We start from the raw sequence: 14208 nt of genomic DNA on the forward strand, positions 1-14208 counted from the left end.
TGTTGGAAGACCTAAAAAGAGATGGGAAGACGAAGTCGATGAGGATGCCAGGAACTTCCTGGGAACGCGTTCATGGAAAAGAACAGCGGTAAATCGAAATGATTGGAGAAGCTTATTGAAGGAGGCCAAGGCTCGATTTGGGCTGTAGTGCCATTGGATGGATGGATAAGATTTGATTCGAAAAATAAAATTGCTGGTATTATAAATAACTTTTCCTTGTTTTTTCCTGATTTGCCCAGAGTAATTTGACATTGTGTGGAGATTTGACGAAAATCAGCTCGTACGGTTTTCGAATAATAATAAATCAAAATGGACAAATATTATCACGTGGATATGAATTTCGATGTTTTTGCTTTTTTATGTTTTTTTTTAAGTGTTTTTCATCTATACTGAATCTTGTATGGAATGATATTTATAATAGACAATGCACCTTCCATGCAACCACAGGTGTTGCATGAAAAAATGCCAACTTTTGCATCTCAAAAGGATTCATTAAAAAACTAAAATATTACTGATTGGCGACGGACTGATGGATCTATCCGTATTATTTGGTCTTATTCTCCGTCTTATTATGAATATCACCGAGTCGCAAGTATCTTGCGATAAAGCCCTTATCTCTTGCCGTACAGCTCCACCATAGGCCCATCAGACTAATCAGCAGCGTATTCTAGTCTAGGCAACAGATTCATTTTAAACTGCTATGTTGTCCCTTTTATTTTTCTGTATACTGGATCGGGATTCGAACGTATTTCCTCTAAACACTATGACATTTCGACCGTGAAATGAAATATAAATTTCGATCCTTGCCCCGCTTGGCTATCTGACCGACATGTCTTCTTCTTTTTGTATAGACATGACTGTTTGTTTTTTCAACGGGCCTCTAGTAAGCTGTCGTTCCATCGTTTTCGTGGTCTTCCCACTGATCGTCTTCCTATTGGGGAACCATCTCTCGCTGTCCTTACTACTCTATTTGTTGTCATTCGGCTTATGTGGTCATGTGGTCATATGTGACCATTCTATTCTTTTGTTTCTTACCCAGTTCTTAATGTTGTCCACCTTGCATCTCGTCGTATATCTGTACCTCTAGCTCTGTCCCATAGGTAGAGTATTACCATCGATTTTTCATCTCCGCTGTTTCGAGCAATCTGTTTGTCCTCTCTGTGTCGGCTCGTGTTTCTGCCGCGTATGTCATTATTGGTCTGATGACTGTTTTGTAAATTCTGCCTTTCATTGCTTTTCCGATATTTTTATTTCTCCATATTGTGTCATTCAGGCAACCTACGGCTCTGTTTGCTCTATTCACTTGATCTTCCACTTCTGTTTCGAGCCTTCCCTAGCTAGATAGTGTGATACCTAAATATTTAAACTCCATCAGACTTGTTCTGTTATCTGACCATCCAGCTCCAATTTACATTTTATTGGATTTGCTGTTATAACCATGCATTATGTCTTTTTTGGGGTAATTAACATGTTAAATTTTCTGGCGGTTATGATAAATTGGTGCAGCGTACGTTGTAAGTTGTAAATCATCTTCACTTTGATGAGAGATTAGTATTGCATTGTCTGCATAGCAGATTATTTTAGGTTGTTTTTCTCCCATTTGGTATCATTTTTTAGCTCTTACTTCTTTATTATTTCATCCATGATCAGGTTGAACAATAAAGGACTCAAGGAATCCCCTGTCTTATTCCATTGTCAGCTTTAATTGGGTCAGTTAGTTCATCTTCTACTTTTACTTTAATTGTGTTGTTCTGGTAGATGTTTCCGATCGTTTTAATTATTCCTAGAGGTAGGTACCTCCCTTGAGTATAACAAATGAATAACGCTCTTTCATTTGACCCCGTCAACTGCTTTTTTAAGGTCCACGAAACATAAATATGTCAGTTTGTTGTATTCTAACGATTTCTCTTGAACTTGCCTCATGATAAAAAAGCGTCAGTGCATGATCTTCCCGACCTAAAACCTTGTTGTTGTTCTTCTAATGTTATAATTTCATTCAGTTTGTTTGTTATCACTTTGGTTGTTAATTTTAATATTGTTTTTAATATATAATAATTGTCAGTTGCCATCAAATTGTCGTAATGTAAAGACAACAACTGAATTTACATCCCACGTGATGGGAAGGTTCATACCTTAGCTAAGGGCATAAGTCTTTATTAATTATATCCATCCCATGGAATTTTAAACAAATATGCATTTGTAATATAACTACATACCATTTAAAGGGTTCTCACTCTGGTATTTCTTTGGTGTAGCATTCAACCTGTTTATTATAACACTGATAATGATTTTGTAAGAAAATCGAAAACGTTGTGCTATGATGTAGCCCTTAAAGGGATTTTAATTTATAAAACTTAAAGGGATTTAAGTTTTTATACCTTTTAAAAAGGATTTTTTCAATAAAATAACTTTAAATGAAATACGTGAGAAGTTTTTCTTTTGCTTGTTAAGGTTTGACGCGAAAAATTGAAAAAATAACACTCTTGTCTAAAATCTCCATCTACATTTCAAAACGGTACTGAGTACTTACATTGCATAATTTCATTTGTTTTAGAAAATATATTATGTTTGGCAATCGTTTACCGTCAACCGCTGCAATTACATTCAGTCCGTGAAATTGACGTGCATAAAACATATTTCCTGTAATTTAATGCATTAAAAAAAGTTTAGTCGGGTTAGTAATGAATGTTTCAGTGTCACTGCATTACAATATTGTCAAGCTCTATTTCAATTACTATTATTTATAAAGACTAAAATATTTGGGAAAATCTGTTTTTATTACAAAATCAGACCAGAAGCTCTATTTCAATTACATATTATTATTTATAAAGACTAAAATATTTGGTAAAATCTGTTTTTCTTACAAAATCAGACTGGAAGTTTTATGCCAAACCCGTTCTTTTATCGAATATCAGAACTCTTGTGCTTTTGATAAAAACAATCCCAGAGAACGGCAGTTCTCGCTACTGGCGCACAACCCCCTACATGCGACACTATATACGAAATTTTAGATTTTCTAAATCTGACTGAATTGCAAAATGGGCCAAATCCTATCTTAAGTTTAAGAAAAGACTCGCCCATCAATATATCAATCATCCATTTTGGTTAAAGGGTGTGGATTTTACGGCCCTCACCATTTTGGGGCTGTTTTTCGTTCTTCTCTCCAAAAATTTCCAAAAATTTCAAAAATTTATAACCGATCTCTTCGGCCTCTGATAATATTGATGATTACCTTTTCAATACATGTCTAATTTTGAAAATCGGTTATACCATTCAAAAGTTACTGAGCTCAGAAATTTTACTCAATTTCTATTTAAAAAGGGGGAAATGTTTGTAAATGTATGTACATAATTATTGTATGTGTGTGGAAAAGTTACACCGATCTGAAGGAATACCGTAGATAAATCAAATCAATAGCGCTTGAGCTAAGCTTTCAAATGGTGCCTAAGTGGTCAGGATCAGACATGCACGCGGCTCAATATAGCCGAAAACTGAATAATTAAACTTTGAAAATTTTGGTTTTTCGACAATTACTCAAAAGTTCAACCTACGAATTGCACCAATAACTGACCGTTTGTAAGAGGACTTTAGACGTGTCTAACGGTGTATACTTCATTTCTGAAAAAAACTCGAATTTTGAAGTTATAGGCCTCATAAGCATGATCAAATCCACTTCCTATGGGTTTTTCGATCTCACTAAATCCTATAATACCTTCAGTTATCATATTTGAGCTAAGATGCATCAGACAGTACTTGTTAATACCTTTCGAACTCATGTTTAATGATCAAAATCGGTTAAGCCGTATAGAAGTTATCGAGCTCCAAAAGTATAATATCATTTAAACATTGTCGCCGAAATGATCTAGTTATAGTGGTCACGACGCTAAATTTGATCGGATAATCGAGTTGATTATTTGTTAGCCATCCCAATTTTTTTTCAATCTATTCCGAATAGAAAAAAAAAATAGTGTAGGTACAGTCGATGCACACAAATAATTAATTGAAAAAAAAAGTATTGGGATGGGTCGGATATGAACTCGGATTACCGTAACACAAGTTTAGTGTCGTAACCACTAGATGATTTGGGCAATAAGGCGACATTTATAACGCTTAACCTTTAATGGAGAAACATTACATTCAAGTTCATGCATTTAATTTATAAAAAACTTTGAAAAACTTCTGATACAAGAATGAAAAACCGATAAACGCCGTAAAAATAGGTGGCGCCCACAATATTCCAGCTACAATAGTTATTTTCCTAACAAGTGCATAAAGTCATATTTTTCCGCACGCGACTGCAGTTTACCGAACGACGCGAAGCGGGAGTTCGGCAAGCTGTCGAGTGCGGAAAAGAGACTTTCTGCAAGCGTTAGGAACAATATTTTTTCTACGAGTCTTTAAAAAATGACCAAATCTTAATCAATTAATTTAATTAATATGAAAATACATACACAAATTAATTATTTGACAAGGTTGTCAAAACCAAACTTTCAGCATAATTGGTTAGCATGACGACGATCTTGGTTTCCATGACGACGATTCAAAACCACTGTTATTGTCTACTCATTTGACTTTCGAATATGTCAAAATTATTTTATTTCATCGAATTCTCAGTAGTAATTGCACAAGAGCTCTAAAATTATTGAATTTTTCCCGAGTGTCACTTTGGCAGTTTTAATTTCACGAGCCGAAGGCGAGTGAAATTATGTCAAAGTGTCACGAGGGCAAAAATTCTATATTAATTTTAGAGTTCGAGTGCAATTTGTTGCGATTATTTCATGAATAAAACTGTTCAAAACCAAAATTTTATTGTAATTTATATATGTAAGTACCAATTAGTGAAATTAAACACACAGTTGTTATAAATATGTATTTGACGGTTGAAAGTCATCACTTTTATAATTTTTAAAACATTTGTCATTAATGCCACTGAATGTATTTTTTCGTAGCAACGAAGGGCATCTGACGTAATATGCTTAACGACGGGAGATTATCAAAAATTATCACCTTAATTTGCATGTCTGTAGCTTTCTATTGGATAGCTCTAAAGTCGAATTGGGGTGTCATCATCTGGCACTTTAAGTTTTAAATTTTTTTGCATTTTTGATAAACAGGTCAAATTTACATTTTTTATTGAAATAACCGATTTAAATTATTAATATAGACTCTATACTCATTAAATCTTATTTTTTTTTAGATATTTTACATGACTTCATTTATTATGGCTTCGTACTTGCTAATTTGCTTATAACACCTTTTTCATTTTATTTTTCAACTTTTGTAACATATTAGTGGCTAATAAGTTAATAAAACATGTTTATTTATGTTCTTGTGTTACTCAACACATTATTTTGTTTTTTAAACAAGTAGATCACAGAAAATTGTTAAGGGGTGCTGTGAGCACCCCACGTGGCAGTTGGCGCCTTGCAAAGCCACGTGGCAGGTGCCGGGTTAAAACATGAACACAATAAAATATATTTGAAATAAATTAGTAAATAATATCTAAATATTAGTTTATTGCATGTATTATAATTACTTTAAGGCCATATTAACATATCTAAATTAACACGCGTGCGGAAAAGTAAAAACCGCGTGCGGAAAAGTAACACGCGTGCGGAAAAGTGAAACTTTTCTAAACTAAAACGCGTGCGCGAAAGTAGACATTTTTGCACGTTCGTAGAAAAAAGATGATATGAATATTACGTGGCGCAAAAATGTATTTTATTGTAATGGAAAATAAAGTTCTAGTTTTATTTTGAAAAAATGTTCCATAACATTTGCTAAATTTGAAGTAAAACGCGCTCCAAAAGAGTCTCAGATTGCAAACTTTATCAAAGGTACTCTTGTGTGGCGCGTTTTAGGTACTTCAAATTTAGCAAATGTATGGAAAAATCTTTCAAAATAAATAATTTTATTTTGCATCAAAATGAAAATACATTTTTGCGCCACGTAATATTCATATCAGATCTTTTGTAGATGGAATATTGTGTGCGCCACCCATTTTTACGGCGTTTAGCGGTTTTTTATTCTTGTTTTCTTATAAGAGGTCTACGAATTTTCCTAGCTTATACTTGTTATACCGGTGTATAAAAGCCTCGTCACTAAGAGTTTCACGTTAACAAAGGATAATGTATAGGAGTTTCACCCCCGATTCGTATTTCCTGGACATTCACACTATGTATTAACACACTCTTCGAACATAAAAATATCCACAAATACACACGGGAAGTGATAAACAGAGGAGAAAAATCAATAATCGATTATGTAATAGTGGAAAAAGATTACAGGGCAAACATTACCGACCCCAAAGTACGAAGAGGTGCAGAAATCAATAGTGATCACTATCTGGTGGTAACAAAAATTAAACACCAAATTATGAAGAACGAGGAACAGAAACTAAATAAACAAAGAAAATTAGAATTTGAATCAATAAGATCTTACAAGTTGACAGAAGAAAATGTGAGAACTAAATATGAAGAAATAATAAATCAAGAAATTGAAAAAAGGCTATTAAAAAATATTATTATATAAAATTAATTATGTGGATCAATTATGGAATGGAATAGGAGGCATCCAAGGAAGCTTGCGGCGTAAGTAGAACAACTAACAACAGGAAACAGACATAATGGTGGAATGAACAAATTAAATCAGACACAAAGGAAAAGAAAAGAAGATGGAAAATATACCTATCAAACAAAACAACTGAAACGTGTGAAAAATATAAAGAACAACGAAAAATAGTAAAAAATATGATAAAAGATGCAAAAGAAGAAAGTTGGAAACAATTCGGGGAAAAACTAGAAGCAGATAGTAAAAGTAACCAAAAGCTGTTTTATAAGACCATGAAAACGTTAAGAAGGGGAAAAAATACAGTTCAATTGACAATTAGAGACGAAACAGGAAACATTTTGACACAGGAAGAAGAAATAATGGAAAGGTGGAAAAGGTATTTTCAAGAACTATTATCAACCGAAAACAAAACACCACAGTATACCATTAGCGTGACAAATACATTGAGAAACCATAGAAGGAACGCAAGACACTGCAATAACATGGGAAGAATTTACACAAGGACTGGCAAAAATGAAAAACGGAAAGTCACCAGGGCATGATAAAATAACAACAGAGATGCTCAAATATATGGGAGTAGAAGAACAACACATATTATTACAATTAATAAACAAGATATGGAAATCTGAAAGAATACCAAAAGAATGGAAGATCTCGTTGATACTACCCATATTTAAATCTGGAGATAAAAAGGAATGCAAAAACTATAGAGGCATAATGCTCCTGTGGTCGGCGATGAAACTGTACGAACAAATATTACAAGAAAAGCTGACACAGATAATCGATACATTAGCAGAATCTCAAAGTGCCTTTAGAAAAAGAAGAAGTGTGTAAGATCAAATCTTCACTATAAAACAGATCATTGAGAAAACGAAACTCAGAAGAGAAAAAGCATATTTTGCGTTTATCGACTTACAAAAAGCGTTTGATCTTGTTCCTCGGCAAAAAGTATGGTCGCTCCTGGAACAAACTGGAATACCAACCAAACTAAGGAAGAATATCGAATGTCTATATAAAAATACAACGAATTGTGTTATAACTAGAAACCTCAAGTCAGAAAATTTTATAACAAAAGATGGTCTAAGACAGGGAGGAGGACTAAGTCCAACACTGTTTACGTTGTTTATGGACGAAATAATTAAAAAATGTAGTCAGAGAACAAAACACCTATTTGTAGGATACAAAAATTTACAACCGATTGAAATATCAGAACGTGCTTTTGCAGATGACATCGTTATAATGGCAGCAAAAGAAAAAAACCTACAAGAAATCTTACAAACGTGGAATGAAATATGAGGAAAATGGCATGAAACTATACCTAACAAAAACAAAAGTAATGGTAGTAGATGAAACTAAAGAAAACGTGAGTATTCAGATCAACGGTATACATATAAGTACAACAAGTTGAATGCTTCGAATACCTGGATGTAAAAATAAGATACAGGTCAACAAGATTTAGAAATCGAGAAACGTATAGAGAAAGCAATAAATTCATATTATGCAATGAACACAACTTTTATAGGAAAAAAGGAAATAGCGCAGAGACTTGACAGTGTAAGAAATGAGGAGATAAGAAAAGATCTGGAGGTGGAATCAATCCTAGAATTCATAGAAAAAAGACAAATCAGCTGGTGGGGGCATTTACAAAGACTAGACGATAGAAGACTGGTGAAAATGATTTGGGAAGCGAGAGTAAATATCAAGAGGAAGAGAGGAAGACCAAGAGAAATATGGGACCAAGCTATTGGAAAAGTTCTACAAGAGAGGCAAATCCTGGAAAGAAATAAAAGTCTTGGCACAAAATACAACTCAGTGGCGTAAATTTGTACACAATATCTAAGTCATTATTGTAATCCCGACACCAATAAGATAGAAGGGAATTTGATTATATGTATATTCACACTATGTATGTTGTAAGGTGTTTATTCAATTGACAACATCCATTCACCATAGACATATTATGTCATATTATGACATATTAAGAATAGACTAGGTAAGGTATGGGCCGCTTTGTGAATAGAGGTGTAACGCCAATATCAAAGACGTCATTGGTCAATATTCACTTTGAGTGATCTAGCTTTGTCTGTCAAAAGCGCGGGGTTGCTCAGTAAAAAGAGATAGATATACCACCGATCACTGCCCGTGCGTTACGCTATTTTGCTCAGTATGCCTTGTCTATTCTTATTATGTCTATGGTTTTGAACCCATGAATATCAAAGTGTATGGAATAAAGTCATAAATAACAAAAATCGACCATATCACAACAAAAACTGCCAAACTCAAATGGAGCTTTGCAGGTCACACTGCAAGACAAAAAGAGCAACACTGGAACACCACAATACAACATTGGAGACCTTACCAAGGTAGACGATCAATGGGAAGACCACAGATGAGATGGGTAGATGACATTAAAAAAATGGCTGAAACAAATTCGAAGTATGTTGCTCAGGATAGAGATCCATTAAAGGAGTTTGGAGAGGGCATTTTCCAAAAATGGACAATAGAAAGTTAAGAAGAAGAGGAAGAAGTCCTATAGTAACTTACTATTTGTAATTGTAATTTTAAATGAACTCTTTGTTCACTACATTTTATATTGGTATTTTTCATATCCAATGTTGTTCTGAAGCTATTTCCTTGTGGCATTTTTATGATTAACTATTTAGATGTAAATATTTTTTATATGAATTTTTCATATCCAATGTTGCAATGACAACTTATTATTTTATTAATTAAAAGAATTTAATTAATTAATAATAAACTTATATGCAAATGAATAAATTTAGTTATCTTAGTTGTTTCTTATTAAAGTTCAGAGGTTCAGGTTCAGGTTTAAGGTTCAGAAATACCAATTATGTGACTATGATATCGCATATTAAAATATAAGGTAAGAGGGATAAAAATACATATCGTCGTCCTAATCGTAAACTGCGTAACTCCATAATTCTCTGATAATGAGTTATTACTACCATCTGTTTCAAAAAGTCCCTACTTATCATTTAAAAAAGGATGCACATGCATATTTTTACCCTTGCCGCCACATTTAGTACGAAAAATACGTAACTCCCTAGTTTGTCATACCATACGATTGACCTATCACTGTTTAGAAAGTGATATTTTCAAGAAAAAGTTGGTGGTAAGTAATATTAAATACTTATTAAACGATATACAAAAATGTTAGTGATATGTGTATCTATAAAATATTTCCATTTTACCATCCTATTCATATTTAGAGAGATAGTTTTTTGTGTCTCCTGTAAAATTTGGATAAATGAAGTAACGCAGTTTACAGATTAGGTCGACGATGTCAGATGTATAAATGTGTGATTATGTATGAATGTGTGTTCTTATAGACGGAGAGCTAGAGCCGAAAAATCATCGTCATAAGTAATATGGAGTTTTTCCTGTGAATTGTGTCAATTGTATATTGACAATTATGACCCCTTTCAGGCTGACACCTCAGTGGATACAGGAAGTAGCAATAAGGGATGAAAGGGGAAAGTTAGTGCAGTTATTAAAGGTTTTCACCTCCTATTTTGTTAAACCTCCATCGATTTGCATGAAAATTGGTGACTAGTTAGAGCATACCTCAAGAAATAAAACTGATTTGGTGCCAACTTGCACTTTTACCCTGGTGGTGAATACCACCCCTTCCCGCCGATGAAAACAATTTTATTAAAAATTACCACCCCTTCCTGCTGATGAAAACAATTTTATTAAAAATTACCCCACAAATCGATAGAGGGGCAAATTTTAAGTAAAATTTGTTATATCATGTTATTAAAATAAATCAATACTTTTTGAGTTATTAAAGATCAAAGATTTGTCTATTTAAGAGCATATGCATGAAGTTACGTATGATAAAAAGAACATGTTAATTAATTGTATGTTAGTAAAATATTATTTTTATATTATTTCAATATTTAATTGAATTTTTTTCATTATAAACTGAATATGTCCAGAAACTGGGGGTGTCCAATAATGGGTACATTTGACATATTCGAATACACTTTTACTAAATTTATAATATCGAAATAATATAAAAATAATATTTTAGGAACATACAATTAATTAATGTTCTTTTTATCATCCGTAAGGTCCGTAACTTCACGCATAATGTGCTCTTAAACAGACAAATCTTTGATCTTTAATAACTCAAAAATTATTGATTTATTTTAATAACATGATATAACAAATTTTACTTATAAATTGTCCCTCTATCGATTTGTGAGGTTATTTTTAAAAATTAGTTTTCACCCATGAGAAGGGGTGGTATGCACCCCCAGGCTAAAAGTGTAAGTTGGCACCAAATCATTTTATTTCTTGGGGTATGCTCTAACTAGTCACCAATTTTCATGCAAATCGATGGAGGTTTAACAAAATAGGAGGTGAAAACCTTTAAAGACTACACTAACTTTCCCCTTTCATCCCTTATTGCTACTTCCTGTATCCACTGAGGTGTCAGCCTGAAAGGAGCCATAATTATCAATATACAATAGACACATTTCACATGCCAAACTCCACATTACTTATGGCGATGGTTTTTCGGCTCTAGCTCTTAGACTATTAAATCCAAATTTCAGAAAAAGTAAAATATGTAGCAGTAATTAATTTAATTTAACTAATTTAACAACAAACTGTTATGTTTTTGTTTATGTCATAACGTTTTAAACTGTATCAAATGTAACACTGTATCAAATTGGCTTATTGTATGTTATTGACAGTACAGGGCAAAAGATCAATAGGAAAACACCAGAACTCATGGCTGAAAGACCCGAGAAGATGGTTTGACCGCTTATCCACAGAAATTTTTTGTGCCGCAGAAGATGAATAAACAACTTGCTGCTCGATCAGTTTGAAAATAATTCAGGTAAATCTTTAGCAAAAACTCTAATCAATACAATCTGTACCTAGACTTTTGATATAAAAACAAATATTATTATTGCTACATCATTTACTATTACTACACTGCCAATACAATAGAATCCCACCAAAGTGGCTTTTTGAAAAACAAATCTACCATTGATCAGAGATCAAATATTACAAATTTAGACAAATATTACAAAAATGATGAAGTATGACATAGATTGCTGTTACATTTTCATAGATTTTAAGTTTTAAGACAGTATACAATACTGTTCACAGACCCAATTATATTCTACTGTAATCGAATTTTTAATACAAAAAGAATTGGTAGAATTTACCAAAGTGGCAACAAAGAAAAAAAAATAAAACTAAGAGAGGGGTGTCCAGGGAAATGCACAATGATACACACTTCAACCTAGCTTTAGAAATACAGTAGAACCCCGATTATCCGTACTGCTTGAGACCGGATGTGGCACGGATAATTGAAAAGCACAGATAATCCGAACATTTATTTCTTATACAATATGTACTTATGTATATGCACAAAATGTACATACCATAAAAATATAACAGAAAAAATAAATCCTTCCTTATGAGTCTCCCGCTCGTGATCCGTAATATATTGCGGGTCCCGAGCAGGAGATTATTATACATAATGGCATATGCTGATGATATTGTGATAATTTGCAGAACTAGAAATAAAGAAATCGAAGCTTTCGTATTTATCAAAAATTCCACAGAAATCATCGGACTTGTTATTAACACGTTAGCTGCAGTGAGACAGACCATAATTGTCTCAAAAGCATAGAAGCATAATTGTCTCAAAAGCATAGGGAGACTCGTGTGGCTGTAGGTACCCACTTTTTTTAACATTACGGCAGCCAAGGTGTTAAGACCCAGAAAATTAAATACATAACGGCTATATCAAGAATGTAACAAAATAACTTATAACATGCAAAGTGGACTCCAACAACAATGCATTGAAAGAAATAAGATAAAGAATATGTGAAGTGTAGTTATAAGATAAATTAGATTAAAAATATAATGTTATTATAATGCTGTAATGGGGTGATAATACACCCAGTGCTCATTTACTTACATATTGAAAATATAGGGGCAATGACGATTCGAGATAAAGAGTTACTATGAATCTTTGAAAGAAAATTATTTAGGACCGTAATATGGCAGAGTTAGCGAACAGGGACTATGGCGAAGGCAATATAATTTCGAACTCTATAGAATTTTGGTGATGCAGAAATTATGAAAATAATCAAAATAAACGGTGTTAGATGGGTTGGCACTTATGTGAATAGGTTAAAGTGATCCTGCTAAAATAATTATACTCAATAGACCGGTCAGGGCTGAAAGACTTCAGTCAATGGCCTGGTACATTGTATCAATAAAGTATAATTCTCTCTCTCTCTAGACTGGTCAGAAGAAGAAGGGGGCAACATAAACTCAGGTATCTGAACCATCTGTACATTCAAGACCCACGTTGTAGGAAGATTTAAGAGAGATTTAAGGAGATGGAGAAGACATACACTGGACATGAGAGGATGGAAGAATGTTTTGAGACCAAAGCTTAAGAAGTGCTGTAGCGCCAACTGATGATGATATTGTTTGTAAAAATTTCAAATATTTATCAGCTTTTAAATGATTGCTGTTTATGTATATTCTTAATGTTTACTTTGAATACTTACCCATAGGTATCCTGTAACCGAGTTAAAGCTACAGCAGCACCATTAAGATCTTCGTCCGTAGGAAACAGTCGGCTCTCTTTAAAATAGCTAATATTAGTTAAATAATCTCTACTAATCTGTGATCCCATGAGATTTTCTAGTTCAGTCAAATCTGTGGTCAACCGCTTTACTAATGTATAGGCATTTATAGGATTCGAAACGTAGGTCTGAACATCCTCAGTGGCCCTATTATGTTGTGTTTGGTAAATATCCGCATACCGTTTCAATAGCTCAACTTTTTGCTCTTCTGCTTTGATGTAGTTTTTTAATGTATCTATTATAACTTTTTCCGTGTCCAGCAATTCTTCCAAGTCCGCTAAAGCGGTAAAAACTTCACATGATACATAGGAAACACAAAGAAAAGCGAAAAAAGGAACTAGCAAATGGCACAACAACATATTTAGTAAATTTTATAAATATCACGTTTAGTTATCAGTCTTCGATTGTTCCAGAAGCCGCAGAAATATATTCTGAATAGAGCGCCGATGTTGCGCCTACGCGAGGAAAACCTTGCCACGAATTGAGGAGTGAAGTCAGAGATTTATAAAACACATGGTATATTATTACACCAATGCTCCTACTCTTCCAATCCGAAATACGAACACTGAACACTCGATCCTCGATCCCAACATTAAAGATTACATTGCATTACATCAAAAATATTACACACAGCATACAGTAAACAAAAACAATAATCAACAGTAATCATCATTGCGGAATATGTCAAACGGTACAGTACGCTGCAAAAACTCCAAATAAATAACAAAGATATTCGGTATCCAGTGTTGCCACTTCCTATTTTTAAAAAGAGATATTATTTTGGTCAGACCACTGACATGCCCAAAAAGATAATTTCTATTATACCTATTAAAATATGAACTATGATATTAAATATTCGTTGACCCACGTTTCACCCACGGTGTTTTTTCCTCTATTATTATCTTAACAATTTCTGGTAGAACTCTGTCGGGTCCAGGTGCTTTCCCATCCTTGACTTTCTCTGCCTCCTTTTCAGCTCCTCCATAGAGAAGTCTAC

General features: G+C 33.5%; 1 protein-coding gene across 1 annotated transcript in view; it reads right to left on the reverse strand.

Moving 5' to 3' along the window:
- LOC126890041 (prolyl 4-hydroxylase subunit alpha-1) overlaps positions 1-13880 on the reverse strand; it is a 103513-nt gene extending 89633 nt beyond the window's left edge. The window contains exon 1 of the mRNA XM_050658872.1: positions 13134-13880. Coding sequence (XP_050514829.1) covers positions 13134-13570 — 437 coding nt within the window. The 5' untranslated portion in view covers positions 13571-13880. The remainder of the gene's footprint in view (positions 1-13133) is intronic.
- Positions 13881-14208: the final 328 nt, after the last annotated feature.

This window comes from Diabrotica virgifera, chromosome 8 (assembly GCF_917563875.1).
Source record: "Diabrotica virgifera virgifera chromosome 8, PGI_DIABVI_V3a".
NCBI classification, from domain to species: domain Eukaryota; kingdom Metazoa; phylum Arthropoda; class Insecta; order Coleoptera; family Chrysomelidae; genus Diabrotica; species Diabrotica virgifera.